General features: G+C 36.6%; 1 protein-coding gene and 1 pseudogene across 1 annotated transcript; both read left to right on the forward strand.

The window, feature by feature from the left end:
- Positions 1-1772: 1772 nt before the first annotated feature.
- Positions 1773-2441, forward strand: LOC125869698 (uncharacterized; annotated as a pseudogene).
- Positions 2442-2475: 34 nt separating this feature from the next.
- On the forward strand, positions 2476-2985 carry LOC125869699 (uncharacterized). The gene has a single exon (XM_049550152.1). The coding sequence runs from the start codon at positions 2476-2478 to the stop codon at positions 2983-2985; it is 510 nt and encodes a 169-aa protein (XP_049406109.1).
- The last annotated feature ends 22063 nt before the right edge of the window (positions 2986-25048 follow it).

Here is a 25048-nt window from a genome sequence, read left to right on the forward strand (position 1 = left end):
GAAGAAGAGGCTTTTAGGGAAATTAATAGGTAATTGGAATAGTTTGAGCACAAACCTAAGCCTAATCTTAGTGAAACTGATGCCATCAATTTGGGAAGTAATGAGGAAGTCAAAGAAATAAAAATAAGTCTTCATGTCAAGAAGGAAAGTAGGGATGCCATAATACAACTTTTGTTTGAATACAAAGATGTGTTTGCTTGGTCCTATGATGACATGCCAGGTTTGAGTGTTGATTTAGTGGTCCATAAGTTGCCCACTCATCCTGATTTTCCACCTGTCCAACAAAAAAGAAGAAAATTCAAACCGGACGTGAGTGAACAAATCAAGGAAGAAATCATGAAACAACTAAATACAAATGTGATCCAAACCATTCGTTACACTACTTGGTTGGAAAATGTTGTTCCTGTGCCAAAAAAGGATGGAAAGACAATAGTTTGTGTTGACTATCGGGATTTGAACAAAGCTAGTCCAAAAGACAACTTTCCCTTGCCTAATATCCACATTCTAGTTGATAATTGTGCCAGACACGAAATTCAATCTTTTGTGGACTGCTATGCGGGGTATTATCAAATCTTGATGGACGAAGAGGACGCTGAAAAAACTGGTTTCACTACTCTATGGGGGACTTATTGCTATAGGGTCATGCTATTCGGTCTTAAAAATGCTGGGGAAACTTACATGAGGGCTATGACCACCATGTTTCATGATATGATGCATAAATAAATTGAAGTATACATCGATGACGTAATCATCAAGTCTAAAACACAAGCTGACCCTGTGCAAGATCTGAGAAAATTCTTTGAAAGAGTTCGAAGATATGATCTCAATCTTAATCCAGCAAAATGTGCATTTGGAGTTCCATCTGGAAAACTTCTGGGTTTTATTATCAGTAGAAGGGGAATCAAATTGGATCCTTCCAAAATAAAAGTCATTCGAGATTTGTCACCCCCGAAAAATAAGACCGAACTCATGAGTATACTTGGGAGGTTGAACTACATTAGCAGGTTTATTGCTCAACTCACAACCACTTGTGAGCCCATTTTTAGACTTTTGAAAAAGGATGCTGCTGTCAGATGGACGGAGGATTGTCAACAAGCTTTTGAAAAAATCAAGGAATATTAGTCCAAACCTCCCGTATTGGTCCCGCCTGAACTTGATAGGCCTCTCTTTCTATATCTTTCAGTGACAGATAATTACTTTGGGTGCGATCTCGGTCAACACGATTCCACAAGCAGGAAGGAGCAAGCTATCTACTACTTGAGCAAGGAATTCACTAGTTATGAGGTCAGGTACACCCTCTTGGAAATGACATGTTGCGCCCTAACTTGGGTAGCTCAAAAGTTAAGGCATCACCTTTTTTCCTACACAACTTACCTCATATCTAGGCTGGATCCTTTAAAGTACATCTTTTAGAATCCAATGCCAACTGGCATACTCGCAAAATGGCAAATCTTGCTCACTGAATTTGACATTATATATGTCACTCGAACTGCAATGAAAGCTCAAGCTCTGGCAGCCGACTTGGCAGAGAATCCAGTCAATGGCGACTACGAACCACTGGATACATATTTTCCAGATGAAGAGATTAACTCAGTTGAAGAAGTAGATCTAGATGAAAATCAGGCTTGGTAAGTATACTTTGATGGATCAATCAACAAAAAAAGGCACAAGGATTGGGGCAATTCTCATATCGCCCACAGGACAGCATTACCTGCAACAGCTCGACTTCGTTTCTTCTGTACAATAACACAACAGAGTATGAAGATTGCATCATGGGTCTAAATATGGCAATATATTTGGGTGTGCAAGAATTGATTGTGTTGGGAGATTCTGATTTGCTTATTAGGCAAGCTCAAGGCGAATGGAAAACTCGAGACCTCAAGCTTCTTCCCTACAAACAATGTGTGGAAGATCTTAGTAAAAGGTTTAGGTCCATCGAGTTTAGATACATCCTCAGATTTCATAATGAGTTGGCAGATGCCTTGGCTACCTAGGCCTCAATGCTTCCATATCCTGGAAACACTTGTATTACTCCCTTGGGGATTCAACTTCGGGACCAACATGACTATTGTAACACTGTGGAAGCAGAATCAGATGGTGAGCCGTGGTACCTAGACATTAGGAATTTCTTGCAAACAGGGAAATGTCCCAAACATGCCAATGGAAGCCAAAAAAGAACTATTAGACGTCTAGCTAGTGTTTTCTTTTTTGAGCTGGGAAATTTATATAAACACACCCCGGATCTGAACTTATTGAGATGTGTGGATGTTGAAGAAGCCGAGAAGATCATGAATGAAGTACATGCTAGGGTATGTGGACCACACATAAATGGATATGTCCTTGCGGAAAAGATACTCCGAGTAGGATATTACTGGCTTACCATGGAACGGGATTGCTTTCACTTTGTGAAAAAACTATCATCAGTGTCAAATTCATGGTGATCTCATTCATTTACCTCCTTCAGAGTTGCACCCCATGGCCGCTCCTTGGCCCTTTGTTGAATGGGGAATGGATGTCATCAGACCAATTGAGCCAAAATCTTCTAATGGACATCAATTTATTTTGGTCGCAGTCGATTACTTTACTAAATGGGTGGAGACAATCACTTTCAAGGCAGTCACTAAGAAGGCGGTCGTGGATTTTGTCCATTCAAACATCATTTGTCGTTTTGGTATCCCAAGAACTATTATCACAGATAATGCTGCAAACCTTAATAGCAATTTGATGAAGGAGGTATGTGAGCAGTTCAAAATTGTGCATCACAATTCTACTCCATACCGACCAAAGGCCAACGGAGCTGTGGAGGCAGCCAACAAGAATATCAAAAAGATTCCCAGGAAAATGGTTCAAGGCACTAGACAATGGCATGAGAAGCTGCCTTTTGCACTTTTAGGATATCACACAACAGTGTGCACCTCGATTGGTGCAACTCCTTATTTGCTGGTGTATGGGACTGAGGCTGTGATACCAGCGGATCGAAGTTGAAATTCCATCTCTTCGAATTATTGTTGAGGCTGAAATTGGCAAGGTCCATATCTTATCAAGGAAGTGTTGTCCAAAGTAGCCTTACACCTTACTGATGTGGAGGGAAAAATCACAGGCATAATTGTTAATGCAGACGCAGTCAAAAGATACTACATCTAATGCGGTCTAAGATAATGTGACAAGTTTGTGGCTGAGAGAACAAAGGCATCTCTTTCAAAAAAAAAAACCTCTCTTTGAAAATTTGAACTACGTTTGACCTGATTCTGAAAGGATACATAGGCAACCCTTTGGGGTTCGGTCATACCAAAAAAAAAATCAATATTCCAGTATCTATAGAAAACTAGGGCATTTTTTTTCTTTTTTGATAGAGTAGAGTCCAATTGATTCTATTTTTGATTTTATTCTAGCAACCAACATTTTGATCAACTTTGAGAACGATAGATTCGATGTGTCTTGCATGGACAATTGATCATCAAAGGCAACTTTGTCGAGTCAAAAAAAAAAAGAAAAAAAAAGAAAAAAAGGAAAGTCTTATCGGTGAAAACCTTTATAGGCACCATAAGACGACAATAGAGAAAATCTTATCGGTGAAAACCCTTGCGGGGCACCTTACGATAAAAGAAGAGAACATCATGAAAATGACTAGTTGGGAGAAATCTGCAAAGATCACCATTTCTCGATACCTCTACATGAAGAATACATAGATCAGTTATAAATTGATAATGGTTTAGATTTTGAGAATTAGACAACTCAAGCGGATCCAAGGTCAAGTCCAAAGTGCATGTCATGGTTCACTCAAAGTCGACATATGCCTCCAGATAAGTTCTCTTTCTCATTTTTTCTTCAAAAGGGAATGCCTTTCCTTAAGTTTATAGTCTTTCTTGATCCAATCTTTCACACAATTAAGTCTGATATTTTTATAGTTTTTCGGTATAATCTCTTGACAAAATAAGGTAAAAGATTGCAAAGCCTACTACAGGTTCCCAAAAGTAAAGCTGAGTATCCGAGTTGACATGCCATCGAGCAAGGACTAAAAAAGCCTTATATCTTCACTGAAAATTCGTGAAGGAACATTATATAGTCTCTTAAGTAATGAAAAATATTCCACAGAAAAATTCATCCTTTGAAATATCAGTTGCACCATGATATTTGGTAGTACCAAAAAGATCAAGGCCCCTGAATTGACAAAGAGGAAGCTTCAAAGGTTGTTCAACCAAGAATTTGGAGTAGAGTTGGAGAAATTGGTCAGGAGTATGGTCAAGTCATCGGAGCATCAAGGCCACAAACCAACCACCACTTTAAACTAACAATTTTCTCTTTCTTTTGCTCAACACAGGAATAAAAGAAAATGTGGGATTACAGGTAAAAAATAAAACATCACAAAAGGGAAGTCCTCGAAAGTCTTCACATGTGTGTTGTTTTATCAAATGTTATTCACATTCTTGCCTTTCAATTCGAGAGCTTCGGGCAATACACACCACTCTAAATTCCGTGCTATACGCACACGTCCCTTATTTATGTGCAATACGCAACCTCCTTTATTCACGTGTAATACGCACCAGTCTGAATTTCGTGCAATATGCACCAATTCGTATTCCGTGCAAATACGCACTCGTCCTTTATTCACGTGCGAAACGTACCAGTCTTTCTTTCATGAGCAAGACGTACCGATCCAAATCACATGTAATACACATCGATATTGCATTCATGTGCAAAACACACTAGTCTTCTTCCATGTACAGTACACACCAGTCCTTATTCACATGCAATATGCATCAATTCTCTATTCATGGCAATACGCACCATATGCATATCCTAGGCAATACGCATTAGCATTCATGGGTTATACATGCCATATTCACGTTTTTGGGGATACATCCAATCTTAGGACAATCCATAAAGACAATACGTCTTATTGGGAACTCTCAGGGCAACACACCCTATTTCTCCTTTTCTTTCTAGGGTTATACATCCTAGTAGTTCAAGATTCTTTTTTTTTCTTCCCGAAAAGAAACACATCCTTTTTGGGTTCTTCATTTTGTGATCTTGAGTTTTGAGTTTCAACCGCCAACTCAAGTTAAAACATGCACCTGAGAATGATCCACCAGCCCCCAAGAGAGCATGAAGATCAATATCAAAGATAACGCACAAAGCAAGTCAAAGATCAAGAAGAGACCTTAAGAAAAAACATCAAGTAGGGATCTTGTAACTCTTATAATGTGGAGAGGCATAGTCCTCTAGCTCTTTTCTTTGTAATTATAGACAGTAAATGATGACAAGCAATGTGAAGCAATCTTTTGACCACAATTTCTCATAGTTTCATCTATCAATGTTTCTCGAACTACACTGACCTAATTTCCTTTTAATCAAGGATATGTAGGCAACCCCTGAAGCAAGGTTTGGTCATCTTTTTCAAAATGGCTTCATTGGAGTTTGAAACAGTAAAAAATTAGCCACTTCGTTCACTTTCTTCGCTTGAAAACTCTTCATGTTTCCAAGCAAAGAGGGGCATACTGTGAACACCTAATTTTTGATGTGTTTCTTTTACTCCTACAATATATAGTAAGGTTTTTTTTTTCTTATATTTTTTGTTTTGTATTTTAGGTAGTTTGTCTTTGTTTATATTATTTTTTAATTTATCCAAATGACCCAATTTTTGATTGAATTGGGTTGATTTAGACAAAATTCTAATGGCCCAATCAATTTTGACCCGGTCTAATAGAAATGGTCAAGATTAAATCTCAACCATCCATGATTTTTTGATCCAAGGGTTCTTATGGGACCCTACCAAAAATACAAAATCCCAAAAATCAAATTTTTATTGGCATTTTTTATTTTTTGTTCTCCCCTTTGCTTCCACCTGCCGCCGGTCGGCCACCGCCACCGCCGCCATTGCCGCCAGCCGGCCACAGCCACTACTGCCGGCGGCCACCACCCCTTGGCCGGAAAAATCTCCAAAATTTTACCATTTCTTCCTTTAACCCTCCTCTACACAAATCCACAAAACAGTCGTTCATATCCATAGCAAAACTTCGTAGATCTAAGAAAAACCAAACATAAATCTTCACCTTTTTCTTTAGATTTACGAAGTTTCGGTCATCCCCGTCCTATATCCTTTACATAAAAGTGTAGAGCTCTTCAAGGGCTATCCTTTGATGTAAAGTTTATGTCCAAAATCCATCAACAAATTTTCTGGCGGAGTTTTTCGGCGACCTCCATTCATTCGAAAATTTATGTCAATCATTTCCCCCTCTCATCCTCTATACAAATCCTTCATTTTCACATTTTTTAAAAATCATATAAGTCATTTTGGTGTCGGATTTGTATTGTTTTGTTAGTGTTCTTCAAGTTTTATCATGTTGAGGTTGTTGCTTTTTTTTTTATTTCGTTTTTATTTTCATTTTTATTTTATTTTTATCTGCCTTATTTGTTGTGTTTGATCTTCAAAATAGTTTAGTTGTTCAAATTTTGTGTTAGTGGGCTGATTTTCTTTTGATTTTTGGGTCTTGATCAATTTTGGGCCTATTTTAATTTTTTTTTTCAGATGGCCCATTTAGCTATTATTCAATTAATGAATAAAAAAATGGGTCATCTAAAATGGCATTTTGGGCTTATTTTAAATTTTCAGATGACCCATTTAACTATTATTCAATTAATGAATAAAAGAAATGGGTCATCTAAAAGGGCAATGCAGTCTTTTAATTAATTTTATCTTGAAAAAAGAAAAAGAAAAAAGAAAAGAGGAAATTCCATTGGTCATCTTGGGTGGCACCTTGGGAAAACAAAGGGTACAATGCATGCATTGGCTCTTAAGTTTTCAAGAAGAGTGGGGGGTTTAATGCTGAACACCTATTTAAACCCCATTCTTCTTTCATTTTAAAGGGGAAGAAAAAGAAAAAAAAAAGGAACAAGAACAGAAAATTAGAAGAGGCAAAATCATAACTTCTAAAAGAATATATATATATATATATATATATATATTTCATCTTTGGTGGTCTTTGGGAATTCAATTAAGTTTTGCTTTCATCATTGTTTTGTCATCATCTTTTTAGGTATATCTCTTTCCTTACTTTTTGCAATGTAACTTCAAAAAATAACGAAACATGTTTATATTTTTGATTAAATTATTATGTTTAGTTTATTTGAATTAGTTAAATGTGTTATGATACTTAATATGATTATGTTTCATTGTTATTGTATATTTGTGTTTTATTATTAAACTAGGTGTTAATTCTATCTTTATTATTATGAAGTGATACCTAACTTTATTGGAATTAGTTAAATTATGTTTTGTTGTTATTATTTATTTGTGTTCTATTATTAAACTAGATGGTAATTCTATATTTGTCATTATGAAGTCGATACATAACTCATGTTTTTGCTAAAAGAAAAAACAACAATCTCAAAGTCTATTTTTTTTTATTTTAGTTTTCTGGTCATTTTAAGAAAAAAAAAAGGGTTGTTTTTTGCAAAAAAAAAAAAAAATGTAAATCTGGTCATTTTTGTAAAAAATGTAAATTTGATCATTTCATAAATTCTGTTTTTCTTTCTCTTAAATAAATATATGACATGGTTATTGAAATAAAAATATAAAATTAGCTACTTTTAATTAGTAATTTAACTATTAGATAAAATTGGCTATTTTTACAATTTTCTTTCAAAAGAGCATATGGCCATCTTGTGTAAAACTGAAAATTTTACTAAAGTGATCATTTTCTAAAATTATATATAAAAAAATTAAAAATAAAAATTTATATCACTACTTGCTTTAAAAGGGGCTTAGTCATTATTCTTATTTAAAAAAAAATAAATAAATAAATAAATAAAAAAAAAATATATATATATGTAATTTTTTTTCTTTTTGTTGTTATCGTTAATTAGTGATACTTAATATTTATTTGATTCTCTTTTTTTTTTTAAAAAAAATCGTTAATCCTTTAATTAGCAATTTGCAAAAAAAAAGAATCCTTTTCATGTCTATATGTTGGAACAAGTTCCCTTTTTTATTAATTTTTTTCTCTCATTATTAAATAATTTTTGAGTCATTAATTATCAGTTCTTTTTTTTTTAAAAATTAAATACCACCGTGTGTTCGGTTACGATCCTTAGTGTGTACTTTTTCTAAAAAGTGGCCTTGTGTGCAATTATGCTCCTAGGCCAATTTTTTTTTAAAATAATAAAATTTAATAACTAACACAAATTTACTTTTTTATTCAAAAATTATTTTAGCCAAACATGAGTTAATAAAGCGACCGTGCTAGAACCACGGGACTCGGGGAGTGCCTCACACCTTCCCTCCAATCAATAGAATTCCTTACCCAATCTCTATTTTTGTAGACTAAAAAATAAAAAGTTTTTTTTCTCTTTTAAAGTAGGAATTACCAAGTGACTTGAAACACCTAAAAAACTCAATTTCAAGTGGCGACTAAAAAAAATAAAATCCGTCATATCCTTAACAATTGTAAAACAGGGGGAGTGGTGTGACAAATACATATACGACCCTCAATCCTCAAGATGCCCTCTAAATCTAAGGTCATCTTCCTAGCATCGCCGCTAAGAACCTTGTCTGGAATCACCCTCAACTTTGGATTCTCAAACCATTGTACCCGAATATTCTCCATAAAAGAAGATCTAGCCTCCACACAAGCAAGTACTCTGCCCGGCTCAAAAGCATATGTCTAATCACCTGGTTAGCGAAAGGCTGAATGTACAAAGCCAAGTCACTCCTTCATAGCTAAGAAAGACAAACTTCCCATACTCACTACCTTTTTGCTCAAGGCATCTTCTACCACATTAGCCTTGTTCGGGAAATAAAACATAGAAAAGCCATAATCCTTTAGTAACTCCAACCACCTATGTTGTCTCAGATTAAGATCCCTTTGGATGAAAATATACTGAAGACTACGATGATGGGTTAATACCTCACAGTGAACTCCATACAAATAAGTGACGCCAAATCTTTATCGCAAAAACTACGACCACCAATTCCATGTCATGAGTGGGGCATTTCTTCTTGTGAAGCTTTAGCTATCTAGAATCATAAGCAATAACTCTATCCTGATGGATCAAAACACAACCTAGACAAATACTAGAAGCATCATAGTAGACCGTAAACCTATGGCCCTCAATATTAACAGTCATAATTGGTGATGAAGTCAACAAAATCTTGAGCTTCAGAAAGCTCTCTAGCTAAATTAAACATAATTGGACCCTATAAGTTAAGAAGTGACACTCATGCACAAGTTAAAATAAAACCTGAACGGACCCTCATAAGCCCGACAAGTACACTAAATATCTAAGACTACAACAATAAGATACTCAAACCGAAGTCCAAAATAAGTCAAATGCACCTCAAATCGACAATGATATGATTTGGGCCTCAAACCCAATGTGGAGAAGTCGGCGTTGAACCCAAACTAATAGAATCTGAGCCTCAAACCCAAGATGATCGAATTTAGGCCTTGAACCCAAGGCATCAGTCTCAAGGTGGAAATAACAGCCTCTACCTATAAAATGTCAACCTCGAACTAGAAATAATGGCCTCGAACTATAAATATCACTACAACAAACTAAGTCATAACATAACTAAAATATGTGCCAAGGACATTTCAATTCCAAGGAGAATCCCATGTCAAGTCAAGTCAATGTGGGACGCCGCCCACCCAAAGGTATCAACAGAAGGCTCCTAGCCTAGTACAACTCAAGCTCCAATCGTCGCAGTAGCATAAACCTCTTCTAAGACCTCAAAACCACATAAATATGGAGAGAGGATAGAAGATCTAATAGGCGACAAATTCACCTAAGCTAACACGTATACTACCAAACTCAAGTCTGCTATTCTAGTCTACAAGGATCTAATTTGTTCAAAACAACATTAGAGATAAAGTAGAGCAACAAACTCTGAGAGTCTAAGGAAACACAAGTCTATCCTAGGCTAAGGCTGGACATGCACCAGAAAGTAAATAAATTCAAGTAATTCACATAGCATGCACAAACCCAAACCACCCAACTAGCAAGGTACTATGCATGAAATAATCTTGATCAAACCTAAAACATGGTATCTAAGAAGAGAGGTAAGAATACCAGGTCCCCACCCCTAATTCATACTAATCAACATGAGTTCAGACATTCGAGCTCAATAGAGATAAAAAGGAAGTTGTAGCCTACCTTTAGGCCAACCGTGCATGGTCCAATTCACTTCACCAGAGCTTTTCTTTTCCTAACGGCCTTTGAACCCTACCATGCTATCAAATATACAATCACAATGTTAGTACGGTGTTTAGACATTAAAATCATAAAAAAATAGAGATGGGTCAATATAGACCAAACTCGACATTGCGAAGCTGACCGCAATGATAGATTTTTATCCGAGTGTGTTTACTCTGAATGTTGACTAAAGTTAAACTTAGGCTTAAACTTTAAAGTTACAATGCCTAATCGCACCGAGTCACTCTGAAAATCTTGGAAGTCATGCCACTATGCTACTAGCCTAAAATGACCCTTTGGAGCTGATGGAATCATCAAAATTTGATTCTTAGGTCATCTTCCCTAACTTCTGATAAAAAATGACCCTTCAAGGTTCAAAAGCTTCCAAAATACTAAAACTCGCATAAAAACTAAAAGAATGACTAGGTGACCGAACTATCAGTCCCACTAAGTCCTAAATGACTTTAGGTCGCTACAAGATAGCACTAAACGACAAACATGAGGCATAAAAATGAAATGAGCTAAAGCTCATTACAACATTATCCATACATCAAATTCTTGTGAGACCTCCTTTATTTTGGAGGACTCCAATTTTATTTCTTTATAGTAGTGGGGTTTTGAGGTATCGTTGGTCTTCTCTCGAAACCAATTTTAGGTAGTAACGACTTCATAGATAGATAGAGTTAGACAGTTTTGAGTAATTTTCTCAGATGTTTTATTAAACAATTGCTATTTAAAATTCTTTATATATTTTCAATGCTCATCTATCAAAGCTTTAGCATATTCTATTGAATTATGCTTATCATAGTTAGTCAGGCAAAGAGTTTGCTTGAGGATCAACAATAGTTCTCGAGTCTCAGCAACCTCCAGGGTGTAGGTTTGAAGTGTGACACTGACGAGATCTATTATGATGATGCCGATGGAAATCAATTTTGGTGATGCCGATGGAAAATGGTTCCAACGATGTCAATTGGAAATTGTTCCAGTGATACCGATGGGAAATGGTTTCGGTGTGTGAGGACTCTCCAGATTATTTTCTTCGTTTTCTGATCATTTCAGCCTTTAGAGCTTTCTTGTAGTGACCACAAGTCATTTATGACTTTCAGGGAGTAACAATTCGGTCGCCAGGTTGTTCATTTAGATTTTGTGCAAGTTTTTGTATTTTGAAGCCTTTGAGAGTTGAATGGTTGACTTCAGTCAAAACTTCAAGAAGAAAAACTCTGAAGGCAATTCTTACAGTTTTATCAACTCCGAAAGGGTAATTTTAGGGTAGAGGCATGGTTGGTTTAGGCCCCGAGAATTATGGTGTGAGTTTGTGCCCTTAGGCATTTTAACATTGAAACTTAGCCAAGGGTTGACTTTGGTCAACATTCTTGGTAAACGTGCTCGGATGAGTGTTCTATCAGCGTAGTTAACTTCAAAATGTCAAATTTGGTCTAGAATGACCTTTAGTGTGGTTCCCTAGGATTTTGGTCTCATGTTGAACCTTCTTATCGTTTTTAGCTTAAAATGGAAATTGAGTGAGAGACCCACTTTCATCAAAATGACCTCGGAATGAAGTTCCGATGGTTCCATTATTCAGAATATTAAATTTAGGAAGCTCACTTTCATCAAAATGACCTCGGAATGAAGTTCCGATGGTTCCATTATTTAGAATATTAAATTTAGGAAGCTAGATCTCTTGTTTATTTTTATCGGGTCCCGAACGAGTTCCGAAGGTCCGTTTGGAGACTCTGAAAAATAGCAGAATGGGTGTTGCTGGTGGAGACCTTTAGCGACCAGCAGTCAGCCTTTTAGCGACCATATATAGCTTTTAGCGACCAGAATCGCTGCTACTTAGATAACAAAATATCTGCTTCAGCTCTCATTTTAGAACTTCGATATCTTGAGTTAGGAAGCTCCGTTTTGGGTGATTCAAGTTGATTTTTGTCTAAAAAATGTGTGGCTACGAGTGGGTCTGATCGGGGAAGTGTGGGATTTTGCGTATTGAGGTAATTTCTGCCTGGAATGGGCCGTCCAGTCCTTTAATAGTGTTTTTCCTTGTGTTTTGTTGCATGGACTGTTTTAGTTTATTTTCGAGCTCAAAATGTGCTCTTTTTTGTGGCACAATCTCCTTGGGATATTTAGAACCTTTTGATGGAGTCAAATTCAATATTCTTAATGCAGGTCCCACACTGCCGTTTTGACTCCATTTTGGGTCCATTCCCTATTGTTGGATTTTAGTATCAAAATGTCTGTAATGACCTTGTGATTCATAATTTGAAATTTTGGCGGTATTCAGAGCCATTTTAGATGTAGATAGTTCGTGTGTGGTGGATTTGGAGAGCTCGTGTTCAGCTTTTAGGTAGGCTTTGGTATACTTTCTTCATTGAGCTTCTTAGATAAGTCTAGTATAAATTTCATGTCATTTTGGATTGTATTTTTTGGGTATTTAGATTTCCTCTTGTTATTCCATTATTTCTTGATTCCATAGGAGCCTTGGGCTTATCATGGGTGTAGGGATGCTTAGTTTTAACTATGGCTTCGGTTGTGGTGGAGACTATCTTGCTTATCCTCGTTACGATTGATTCGTGGTTTCCTTAGACTATGCTGGACATTAGATGTTTTAGGTTGTGTTTTATTGCCTCGTAGTTATAGTTTGCTCCCTTTAGGGATTATTTTCTCCTTGCGATGATGTTTGTGACCTTAGTGGGTCGTCATAGCCGTGGGTTGGTCCAAGTTATGCTCAGTGTAGGAATGTAGCGGTGTGATTGAGGTAGGGAACCTTCCCTTGAGTTTGCTCCCCTTTTATTCATTTGAAATCGTTTCTTGATGCCTTTGCTTGTTGATTAACGATGGGCATGTTGCATCCTTATTAAGCTTATCATTATACTGTTGGGCCTGAGGTCATAGATGAGGACCTGTTGGATTCCGTGTTAGTACTCTTTACCTTGCTACTGTGGTTTCATCGGCTGTATAATTATTTGATTTTGAGTGACTTGTATGAATGTTGGTGATGACATGCATTGCATTGTGTGTTCATTTTCATAGATTTTTGTGGTACGATCCCTGGCCATACATTGGCATATTGACCGTTTATGATGAGATACTATTTTCCTTGGTTTTTATACTTATCTAGTATTAACGGGAGTCGTACCAGCTGGATTCATTGACTTAATTATTTTTGAGATTAGGAGCGTTAGGGACATGCTCCTATTTATACTAGAGATATTAGAGGTATCTGAGATGTGCTTAGTTTTTACTTGACTAATCAGCGTGTCGACTCCCTTTCATGCATGCTTTTGGTCTAACTGGAGACCCTAGGAGTTAACTTACTGGGTAGGCGGCCCCATTATTTGTTATTCACGTTTTGAGGTCGATGCTCATGGTTCGAGGCCATTATTTCCATTCTAGGTTGATGTTAACGGTCCTAGGCTAATATTCCTAGTTTGAGGTTGATGCTTTGCGGTTCGAGACCGTTACCTCTCGTTAGAGGATTGAATGGTTAGTGATGGATCTGCTGCTCACCCTGCATTCATATGCATTGCCTATCACTAATGTACTTGCTTAGTGTTTGTACCCTCCAATTTACGGGGGCACGTTGGGTTATGTTTTCTATTTCTACGTTCTAGGCTTATGATGGTCTGGTTAGGTTACTGTTTTGACTATATTCTGTTCTCTACTACTATTTTATTGCTACATGGTAGGTTTTGACTTTAGAATTGTGGTTGTGGGTCCTCTTGACACTGGGTAGTTCACTTGAAATCTTAGTTTCTTACAATTAGGTTGCTGGCTTGCGATCCACGTGCACTCTTGACTCGACTTCTTATCCTTTGTTTCCTATTTCTATTATTCATTTCCTCGCTTCTTTAGTCTCTAATGTTTAGTTACTTGTGCTATGCCTTTCTTATTACTTGTTGTTTATTCTTGTGCTATCTTTGAGCTTAGCCTGCCATTGCATGCTGAGTACCATTTTTTTACTCATACTACACTTCTACCCCGTACAAATCGCAGTTTATTTGTTGCATTATTTTGGAGTCGTGCAGAGAAGCTTGGTATTTCGGAGATTAGAATGAGCTTTTAGCATATGGAGCTACTGGTTTCCATTTATTTTGGTCAGGCTTAGTCTTTATTTTGTATTCAGTGACAACCTATACTTAACTTGTATTTGTGAAAGCCCTGTATTCCTATTTTGGATTATGTGCTCAACTACTAACTAAGGCCAGTTCTTGGGCTCTATATTGTTCCTAAATTGATCCTATATTGTTTTCTTTTGATCATACTTTCTTTGTTTGATATAAGCTCTTTTTAGTTTTTATTATTGGCTTCCACTTGGTAGCTCATTCCTTATGGATCAAAGCTATGAGTTAGTCTTACCTATTGGTGGGATGTAGTAGGTACCATCATGATCTGAGAGACTAGGTCATGACATCTTGGTATCAGAGCTCTAGGGTGACTGCATCGTTGGTATGAGAGCAAATGCCTAGTAAATTCTATTGGCTATAAGGCACTCATAGGAAAATCTATTTTTTGACTCTTATCATGTGTTTTCACTTTGAGTAACTTCTAAAACTGGTTCTTTGGAATCTACTCTCTCCTAGGTGGTTAGCATGAATGATTTGATGGACATGGGCGGAGAATCAACATATTCCATTAGAGTTTAAACAGGTGATCGGGTTAGGAGGCTTCAGTCAAGCATGAACCTTGAGGTTAGAGGAATTCCTTAACATTCGAGAGTCGGGGGGAAGCCCATGCTTTGGTAGGGTCTTTGGCTACCTCAGTTCCTTAGTATTTAGTGTTAGTAGGTCTGAGCTTCTCCGAGGGTACACCTTAGGTAGGTGAAGTCCTTGGTGCATCGAGTGCTCCTCATAAAAGAATTGGGTTGAGTGGTCCCCAGTAGGGTTTGTCTTCCATTTGTAACTATTTAATTTGTTGGGATTGTTAGAGTGGGTTGGGCATAACCCTACATTGTTTATTTTAGATCAGGGTTTGTGTCAGGGGCTGATCGAAGGGTTGGCTTTTCCTCTTTAGTTAGCGTCAGATCATCTACTATCAACATGGTCTAACTTTCCCCTTGTTTTGAGGCATCTGAGGTTTATGGAGCATGCATGCCTTGAGACTTACAATGATGATAGTAAGTGGCTTTGACATCAGTACGATAATGACAGAATTCAACATTGAGGTGAGCATCATTTAGCGAGGGACATCTTTCGTTTCGACCGATGAGACCTATGGATATAGTTTATCTTAGGTTTCAGGGGTTCTGAGGTAGGTCATGGTATTGGCGATATGCAAAGTTTAAGCCATACTTCTCATGCTGGTCATTCTAGTCTTTTGAGTGTTGGGTCTCATGTTACTCTAGTTGAGTCATTGCAACCAACTGTTCTCTGTAATGGTTTCTCTGGGTTTGGTAAGATAGGCCACTATGTTAGAGATTGTTGCAAAACCCCAATGCAGTTTGCTAGAGGTGGTTCTGAGTTTGTCAGAGGTAGACAAGATAGATCCCCACATTCTTTGTGCTTGGCTTCTCACTATAGAGGTTTCTATGATTGTGGAAAGTTAGGCCATTGTTTAGAGAGTGCCCCAAGTGGGAGTTGCTTTTTAAAGTATTGCAGACATCTAATAGTCCTTAGGATGGGGTGGTCGGACTTAGTTGTACCTGTGGGGAACTTGTTCATCAGCCTACATCTTGTCCCGAACATGGGACCATGATGAGAGGTATTCATCTAGATACGTCTTATAGGTTATCGACTCTTTCAGTTAAAAAGGTGGTGCCGTGGGTATTTTCATTACTACAACACGTGTTCAGGCTGAGGTCAGACACACTCTGTCCTATGCTTTTGCATGTCGGTCGGAGGCTTACGCTTCAGGTATCCATTCTTTGGATGCAATTTTGTGGTTTATCCGATTGGTTCATATTTTGTGTGATTTGGAGTTTTCATGCCCATTTGAGTTTATTTTGATTATAACTTATCGCTGGCTTATTGTTACAATTTAATTTGAGGATTGTGTATATGTTTTACCTCTGTAGTTGATTACTTTTAGTAGTGAATTGACTAGGTTTTGTTGCTTCGATTTGGGAGTAGTGGTTGAGTAACTCCCCGTGCCTTTGCCTTGATAGTCCTTTTGTGGTTCTAGCCTTGGGATTGTTGGTTTCCCTTTTTTCCACCCTTGTTGTGTGCTTTTTCTGTGATGTCGATTCGCTTATGATAGGTGGCTAGACCAACTTTTCCCGATTTTTGTTTTGTGTATTGTAGGGCCTAGTTGACTTAGGAGGTTGGCTTGCTTGTTAGATTACCCTTTTGAGTAGTAGTTGGGCAATCACTAGTTCTTGGAGTTGTGTGTTGGGTAGTTAGCCTTATTTAGTTGTTGTAGTCCTTTTTTGTTGCTTTCTCCCTTTTCATTAGTCTTTTTCTTGAATGGGGAGTTGTGTTTTTACTCATTTAGTCTTTTGGATTTGTTTGCTTCTTGTGTTCTTGGAGGTTTGTTATTTCCAGCTCGAAAGTGGAGGTATGATACCTTGTTGTCCCTGGACTAATTGTTGTGTTGGTTATTTGTCAGTAGGTTGATAGCCCTCAAGTTAGGTGTATGATTTAGAGTTGGAAAAGTGGTGTTCATTGGTAATTTCAGGCCTTAGCACAGTTGGGAAATGGAAACTTGCTAAGAAGATTCATCATCAGAATGTGGTAATGGTAATTTGTAGAATTTATGAGTTGCCTCTGGTTTAGGATGCATGGTTTTCTTTTGTCATGTTTTATAGCTTGCGTGAATCATGATAGGGTTTGTACTCTTGGGCCACTACCGGCTAGTTGACTATGTTTATACACCACATGCCAACTAGGTTTCCCTTAGGATGCAGTGTTTGGCTCAGATTTATCATGGTGGAGCAATTTGTGGGCTCGTGGTGTCGGTATTTCAGAAACTCTTTTGGTTGGAGTAGGTTGTAGGAGCAAGCTCAGTACTACCTTGTTGTTCATAATATAGTCATCCTTTTGATTAGCGTGGTTGAATTTAGAGGGTTATGTTTCAGATGGGTTTGTTGGTTTGAGGGTTAGAAATAGATTTTGGGCTTTGCATTGGGCTAAGTTCCTTGTATGGGCAGTTGTTGTTCCTCAATGTTCATGAGAAGCCTATTGTTCTTCGGAGGTTGACGTTGAGTGGGCTTGTAGGAAGGTATCAATTGGTGCTCGAGATGTCCAGGATAACTAAGGAATAATAGAACGCTTTTTGTGGTTAAAAGATAGTAGATGTGGAGCATAAGGTGAGTTTTTGATTTGGGGAATAGGGTTGTATTTGCCATGGCCCGACACTTGCTCATTTCTACTGTTTTGGTGTGGTGTTTGTCTTTTAAGATTAATATGGTGTTTTCAGGAAAGTTCAGTTCAGTTGGGTGATAGTTGGAGTCCAAAATGTATTTGGAATAGTTTTTTTGAGTTTTGAAGTGAATTTGACAATTTTCCTCTTAACCTAAGTTCTATGATAACATTGTTCAATCTGAGAGATTGTATAAGGGTCTGGCGGAGCATGCAAACTCAGTATCCTCATATTTTTATGCCTTTAGGCTATGTCTATCTTTTGACTCTCATGGATGAATGTCCTTTTAGAAGTGGATGTTGTAACGACCCTCTAGATCATTTTGTTCGTCTTTTGATATTTTCAGCATTTAGAGCTTTTCTGTAGCCACCACAAGTAAGGATTGATAATTCGGTCACCGGGTCATTCTTTTAGATTTTGTGCTTGTTTTTTATTTTGGAGCTTTTTAAACATAAAGGGCTGACTTTCGTCAAAAGTTTAGGAAGATGGCCTCAAATTGCAATTCTGACGGTTTAAACAACTCTAGAAGGGACAATTTACGCTAGGGGAATGGTTAGTTTGGTACCTGAGACTTATGGTGTGAGTTTTTGCCGCTAGGTGTTTTAAAATTGAAGCTTAATCCAAGGGTTGATTTTGGACAACATTCTTGGTAAACATGCTCAGATGAGAATTCTGTTAGCACAGTTAGCTTTGGAATTTCGAGTTTTGTCTAGAATTACCTTTAGTTTGGTTCCGTAGGCTTCTGGTCTCATTTTGAACCTTCTTTTGGATTAGCTTAAAATTTAGGAATTATTCGTGGTTGCCTTAGACTAGGCTGGACATTAGATGTTTTTAGTTGTGTTTTATCGCATCGTAGTTATAGTTTTCTCCCTTTAGGGATTGTTTTGGGTCGTTCTCCTTGCGATGTTGCTTGCCACCTTAGTGGCTCGTCATAGTTGTGGGTTGGTCCTAGATGTACTCAATCTTGGTCTGGAGTGGTGTGATTGGGGGTAGGGTGTCTTACCTTGAGTTGCTCCATTTTTATTAATTTGAAATATGTTTTTGATCCCATTGCGTGTTTGTTAGCGATGGGCATGTTGTATCCTTATTAAGCTTTTGATTATACTATTGGGCTCAAGGCGTAGGTGAGGACCAGTTGGATTCCACGTTAGTACTTTCTACCTTAGTATTGTAGTTTTATTGGCTGTATAGTTTTTTTTTTTATTTTGAGTGCCTTGTATGATTGTTGGTGATGACATGCATTCCCTTGTTTGCTCATTTTCATGGATTTAGTGGTACGATCCCAGCCTATGCATTGGCATATTTATCATTTATGATGAGATACTATTTTCCTCAGTTTTTATTCTAAAGTAGTTTTAACGGGAGTTGTACCACCTGCATCACTTTACTTATTGATTTTTGAGATTACGAGCATCAAGGACGTGCTCATTTTTATACTTGATATATTAAAAACTCTAGGATGTGATCAGTTTTTACTTAACTAATCGGCGTGTCGATACTCTTTCATGCATGCTTTTGGTCTTGCTTGCGCCCTGGGAGTTCACTAACCGGGTAAGTAACCCCATTATTTGTTATTCATGGTTTGAGGTCGTTTCTTCCAGTTCGATGCTAACGCTCATGGTTTGAGGCCATTATTTCTGGTCCAAGGCTTATGTTGATGGTTCAAGGCCGTTATTTCCGGTTTGAGGTTGATGATTTGTGGTTCGAGGTTCTTACCTTTTGTAAGAGGTTTTGATGGTTTTACTGCTCACTGTTCATTCATATGCATTGCCTATCACCTATATACTTGTTTGTTGTTTGTACCCTCTGGTTTATGTGAGCTGGTTGGGTTATGTTTGTTGTTTGTACCCCTTAGGCTTATGATGGTCCGGTTAGGTTTTTGTTTGACTATATTTTGTTCTCTGCTATTGTTTTTTTTTAACTTATAGGTTTTGACTTTAAAATTGTGGTTGTGGGTCCTCCTAAGACTGGGTAGTTGACTTGGTATCTTAGTTGCTTGCAATTAGGTTGTTGGCTTGCGATCCAGGTGCGTTCTTGACTCACATTCTTACCCCTTGTTTCCTATTTCTATTCTTTATTTCCTGTATTCTTTAGTATGTCTTGTTTGGTTACTTGTGCTATGATTTTCTTATTACTTATTGTTATGCTTATGCTATCTTTTAGCTCAGTCGGCCGTTGCCTACTGATTATCCTCTTTGGTACTCATACTACACTTCTTCCCTCTACATATTGCACTTGAGTTATCACCGTTGTTTTAGAGTTGTGCGGAGCAGCTTGGGATTTCAGAGATTAGGGTGAGCTTCGGGCGTCTGGAGCTACTGGTTTCCGTTTTTTTTTTGCTAGACTTAGTCTTTATAGTGTATTTATAGACAACATGTACTTCCCTTGTATTTGTGAAAGCCTTGCACTCCTATTTTGGATTAGATGCTTAACTACTAACTGATGTCAGGTCCTGGGATGGTTCCTATATTGTTTTGTTTTGATGATCCTTTCTTTGCTTGATAGAAGCTTTTTCCTTTTTTATTGTTGGATTCGGCTTGGTAGCTCATTGCTTATGGCTCCAAGCTAAGGCTTATCTACTAGTGGGATGTAGTAGGTGTCATCAGGACCTGAAAAATTGGTTCGTAACATGGTGAGTGATGATTATGACGATGGAACATAGCTTTCGTAGGTACATGAACCTTGTGGGAGATCTAGAAGTATGATTGATGAACTTGATACGGGTGTTGAAGATCTGTATATGTGAAGTGTTGATATTCATACTGTCACAACTCGAGCCTACAGTAGAGAGATACTTGAGAACCATTTCCGGTCCCAAGCGAAACCTCATCCTGACTGACTACAAGCGGAAAACTAACTAAAGCATACATAAGCATCAAAGTGAAAGAAACATTTAAAAAAAGTTTATTGAATCACAAAACTATGTTGAATGTACTGAGTATGAAACATAAGTTTTAAATAAAACATCTTAAACTGAAAGGCTCTACAAACTGTCTATCTATGAAGCCTCTATTATACAAAGATGAGTGTCGGGACAAGACCCAAGACTCAAGAAAATTACTACAATAACTCATAAAACTAGAGCTCTCTGGAAGCAAGGAGGTTTTACCTAAAAGCTGACGAGCGGATGGAGTGATCTCAACAGACTCTTATTGAGGATCCTAAGAACCTGTATCATCAAAAGATGTAGGTTGAATGAAATCAGTACATTGAATGTACGAGTAATATAGTTGAATAACAAATGATGAACTGATAAAACTACAATAGATAAAGCATAAACTCAGTTGGATGTAAAGTATTAAAGGAATGAAATCATTTAAAACTTTATAAAAACACTTACTCACTTATGAAATTCAATATATAATGTGATATAATAAAAATACACTTTTAACTCTATTTGGGGGATTCTGTAACCGACAACCATCACTATGAGCTATATGATGATACAACGTCTCGCCCACGCCGCCAGAACTGTCTTAAACCTTGATAGGGTATAGAACACCTCAACTAAGAGGATTTACTATGCTCTGCCCATAGGCACTAAGGATTCATCTAAAAAGTATGACCCTTTACCCATGTTGGCATATATGGTTTATGAGGATTTTGAGTTGTCTGAACTCATCCCCATATTGGTGCTCAATACTACTCCCAATAATATATCTACTCATTCTCAAATGTATAAAACATACTCTTTCACTAGTTTGAGCTAATTGCTCAAACTATCCTCTTCAAAGATGTAAATGCTCTGTAATATCTCTGTACTTATAAACTTGGTTAGTTAAATTTCTCTTTTCTCAAAGTAATATTCTCTTTCTTCATGTAAAAAAGAAACATTTTGGAAATACTTAGTTCTTTTATGCTCTTTCTCAAACTCCTCTTTACTTTCTCAGAAAACTCAGTTTAAAACACAATTGTTAGCTTTAAAAGATTCTCAAAATTTATAACTCAAAATAGGGTTCATGCTGAAATATAGACATGAACGAATCAACTCAAGGATCACAATACAATATAGAAGACCCAATACTCAGAACTCATGAACTCAAGAACTCAATGATACTACTCATTTTAAGAATGCTTAATGAATAGGGTTCATGATGAAATATGGACATGAACAAATCAACTCAAGGACCTCAATAAAATTATGGAAACTCAGTACTCAAAACTCAATAAAATCTCTTGATTTTTTCTCTTAAACTCACTTTAGTTTTGAATGAAAATTAAGACATGTGATTAGAATATGTAGGAACTCTCAATGGGGAATGGAGCCTTTAGAAGCTGATGCAACGAAGGGAAACATAGACCCAACTTAAACGAACATGCGCCAGATGAAACAAGGAAAATTTATCTCAGCGTCTCCTGGTGTACTGCTGGTGCGTCACCCCAACAATCTTGGTGTACTGGTGGCGTGCCGCGCTAGTCCCCAAAGTACAGGGGCTAGATTTGGGTGTAGTACTAGTGCGTCTCCCTAACACTCCTGACGTATAGGTGGTGCCCCCCAGCCCTTCCTCAACGACTTCGATTAATTTTTTTGGTAAAATTCAAGCATCAAACTAGTTTAGAATGGGGAAATTTCTCCTAAAGACTTCTTGTTTTTCAAACCCAAAGTTAATACATGATAACTTTCATACAATTATTTTCAAAACATAACTTGACAAATTATAGGGTTCATGTGATTCAAATATTAACAACATTACAAAATTATAAAGAAAACAAAGGAAATGAAACTTCAATTGTTAAAGAATGAAATTCAATATCAAGAATCATGAATGGATCCCTAGATGTAACAAATTTTTGACTAAATTGAGATGTAGGGCGTGAAGATGAACAAGTCCAACATTGTGAGAAGCCTTCCATACCTGTAAATAACAATGTTCTTGGTGAAAATCAATGAATCTTGAAGAACACTTGGACACATAGCTTTTATCTTCTTGAAACTTCAGTCTAATTTCTCTAAGTGTTTAGGAAGGTGAAAAGTGATTTGGAATCTGATCAAGCCCTCAATGGTTGAGGAAAAATGTGCTAGGCCTATAGGGAAAAAGAAACAACCAAAATACCCTTTTTTTAAACCGGATGAAATGCCTTAAATAGAGAGGCCTCACTCAAATGGGCATAACTTTTTACTTAGAGCTTGAAATTTAGCAAACTTGGCGCCATTAGAAGAGGACTCAAAGACCTTTGATTTGATAGGTCATGGGACACCTAACTCTTTATTTACTAAAATATATGGTCATTTGAAGTTTATCCAGAACTAAAAATTGATAATGACCCGTACGAACCTCTCCTTAGTTCTTTTAAAAAATCAAGGCTGATTTTGTGTAGGTTGTAGTTGGGGAGGTTCGGTTGAGGTATGATAGGAGTAATCATATTTTTCTTTGCCTTAGTGGTTTGCTTATTGGGTACCATGTTTGTTATTACTCACCCCTTGTGCCTACACTTGTGTAGGTTATGAGCCCAAATCATCGTGATACTCTCCCTCGTCTCTTCTTGTCTGAGCCTCTTCTTTTATCGTCCAAGGCGTTTTGTGGAGATTTCTTAGGTAGATCTTTGTCATTTCAGCAGAACCTCTTATTCCTTTTTATGATCTAGTTCTACTCTACAAAAAATGTCATTCAAGACTTGTACTATCGTTCGAATCTACTGTAATATATTAGATGCTTGTACACGTTACAACCAGGTTTCGCAACTATTATGAGTTTCATTAAGTTATCCCCATATTTGTTATAATTGATATTTCATTCCCATTATTTTCGTATTTATCTGTTTAATAAAGAATGATGCTGATTTATCTTTTGGGATAAGGCAAGTACCATCACATCCATTTTTGGGTCCCATAAAAGCCCTAATCATCATGTTAGGATCACCATAATTGAAATCTTTAATATACAAGTTGCCCAGAAAAGTGTATTACTTTAACAAACGAACAACTATTTTTGTACGCATGACAATAGTTTACACCTCCCGAATGCATGTCACTAAAAAATTCACTTCAGTTAAAAAAGATGACATGAATAACTGTTGTTGTATGCATGAAAATTATTTACATATCTCGAATATATACCTATTACAAAAATATATACATCAGCTAGGGCATGCACACACAATTATTGTTCTTGATAAAGTGATGTAACACCTCTCTTTGACTAAGACATATAATTATTTTTACTCCCTCTCTGGGGATTTTCTTTATTTTTCCTTATTTATATTATATTTAAAAATTAGAAAGAATTACTCCTTTAAATCTCTTAATTATATTAAATATGCAATGTGATAAAACTAAAAAGTCATTTCTTTAAATATCTTTCATGTAAAATTTAATGACCTTTATTTTTGTTACTTCCACAACTTTTTTTAATCATTACCCCTAAAAAACTTAACAACCATATTCATAACATATGTGATATTTCATATTGTAGTTCTATAAATAGACATTGTAACACTTGGTAGAAATGATCGCATTAGTCTTTTAAGTTGTTATACTTTTGTTGCTTATTATACGCATATTTTAGTTTAACTCAAAAAACAAAATGAAGATTATTTAAGGGTGATCGACCTATGAGATTGGAGGCCAACAAGGGGATCGCAAAACTACGCACTGAGTTCATATTTTTTTTCTTCTATTTTTTCTTTATTAAGATCATAAAAATAATGTTGCATTATTTATATTTTCATATGTTCTCTATATGATTTCTCTTTATTTTTTATTTGTATGAAACTTTTATTTTCATAAGTTTATAAATATATTTTGGTTAAAATATAGTAACTTACAAATTTGTGTACATAATTATCTTTTTTCTCCCTTTTAAACCTTTTATTTCCTTAAAAATGTAAAAAACAAAAAAAAAGTTTTTCATGAATTCTCAATTACAAATCCTTTATTATAATCTTTAAGTAACCCTAAAATCTAAACAATAATGTCTTGAGTCAATTGTGTTTTCAATTTTAATTATTATATTTGGCTAAAACTTCTATTCATTTATTTTGTTATCTTTTAACAATCGCTAAAAAATCATAGTCATATTCATGATATTATTTGATATCCATAGTCTGACAAATAATGATATTGACGAAAGTGGTCATATTGTCAGTTCTTTTTAGTATATATTTTATAAGAATTTTTTATCGTCATAAGTTTATAATTTCTCTCGGTTCAAACCTTTTCCATCTATAATAAAATTATTGTTGTCAATTGGATGTCCACACTATTATGTTAAGTGTTGTAAGATTAATACACACAATGCTATGTGGTGTATACTAATTAGCCATTTGATATACTTGGTGCCCAAAGTATATACATGGCAAGAAGATATTCATGTACACTTTGGGCACAAGTGTGTACAACTATATGTAGGGATGGCAATGGGGCGGGGCGGGGGACATGATTGCAGGTGCGGGGCGGGTTTACAGTGCTTTCATATCCATTCATTTCTGCAAGCAGGGAGGTTCCAGAGCGTTGCCCCCTCCTATTCGAGGTCGGATGGCTGCGCAGCAAAAACGTTGACCCCTACTACCGATCCCGCATTTGAATCTAAGAAAGAAAGAGCTTATACGGGGGGGGGGGGGGGGG

Source organism: Solanum stenotomum, chromosome 7 (genome assembly GCF_019186545.1).
Source record: "Solanum stenotomum isolate F172 chromosome 7, ASM1918654v1, whole genome shotgun sequence".
Lineage (NCBI taxonomy): Eukaryota > Viridiplantae > Streptophyta > Magnoliopsida > Solanales > Solanaceae > Solanum > Solanum stenotomum.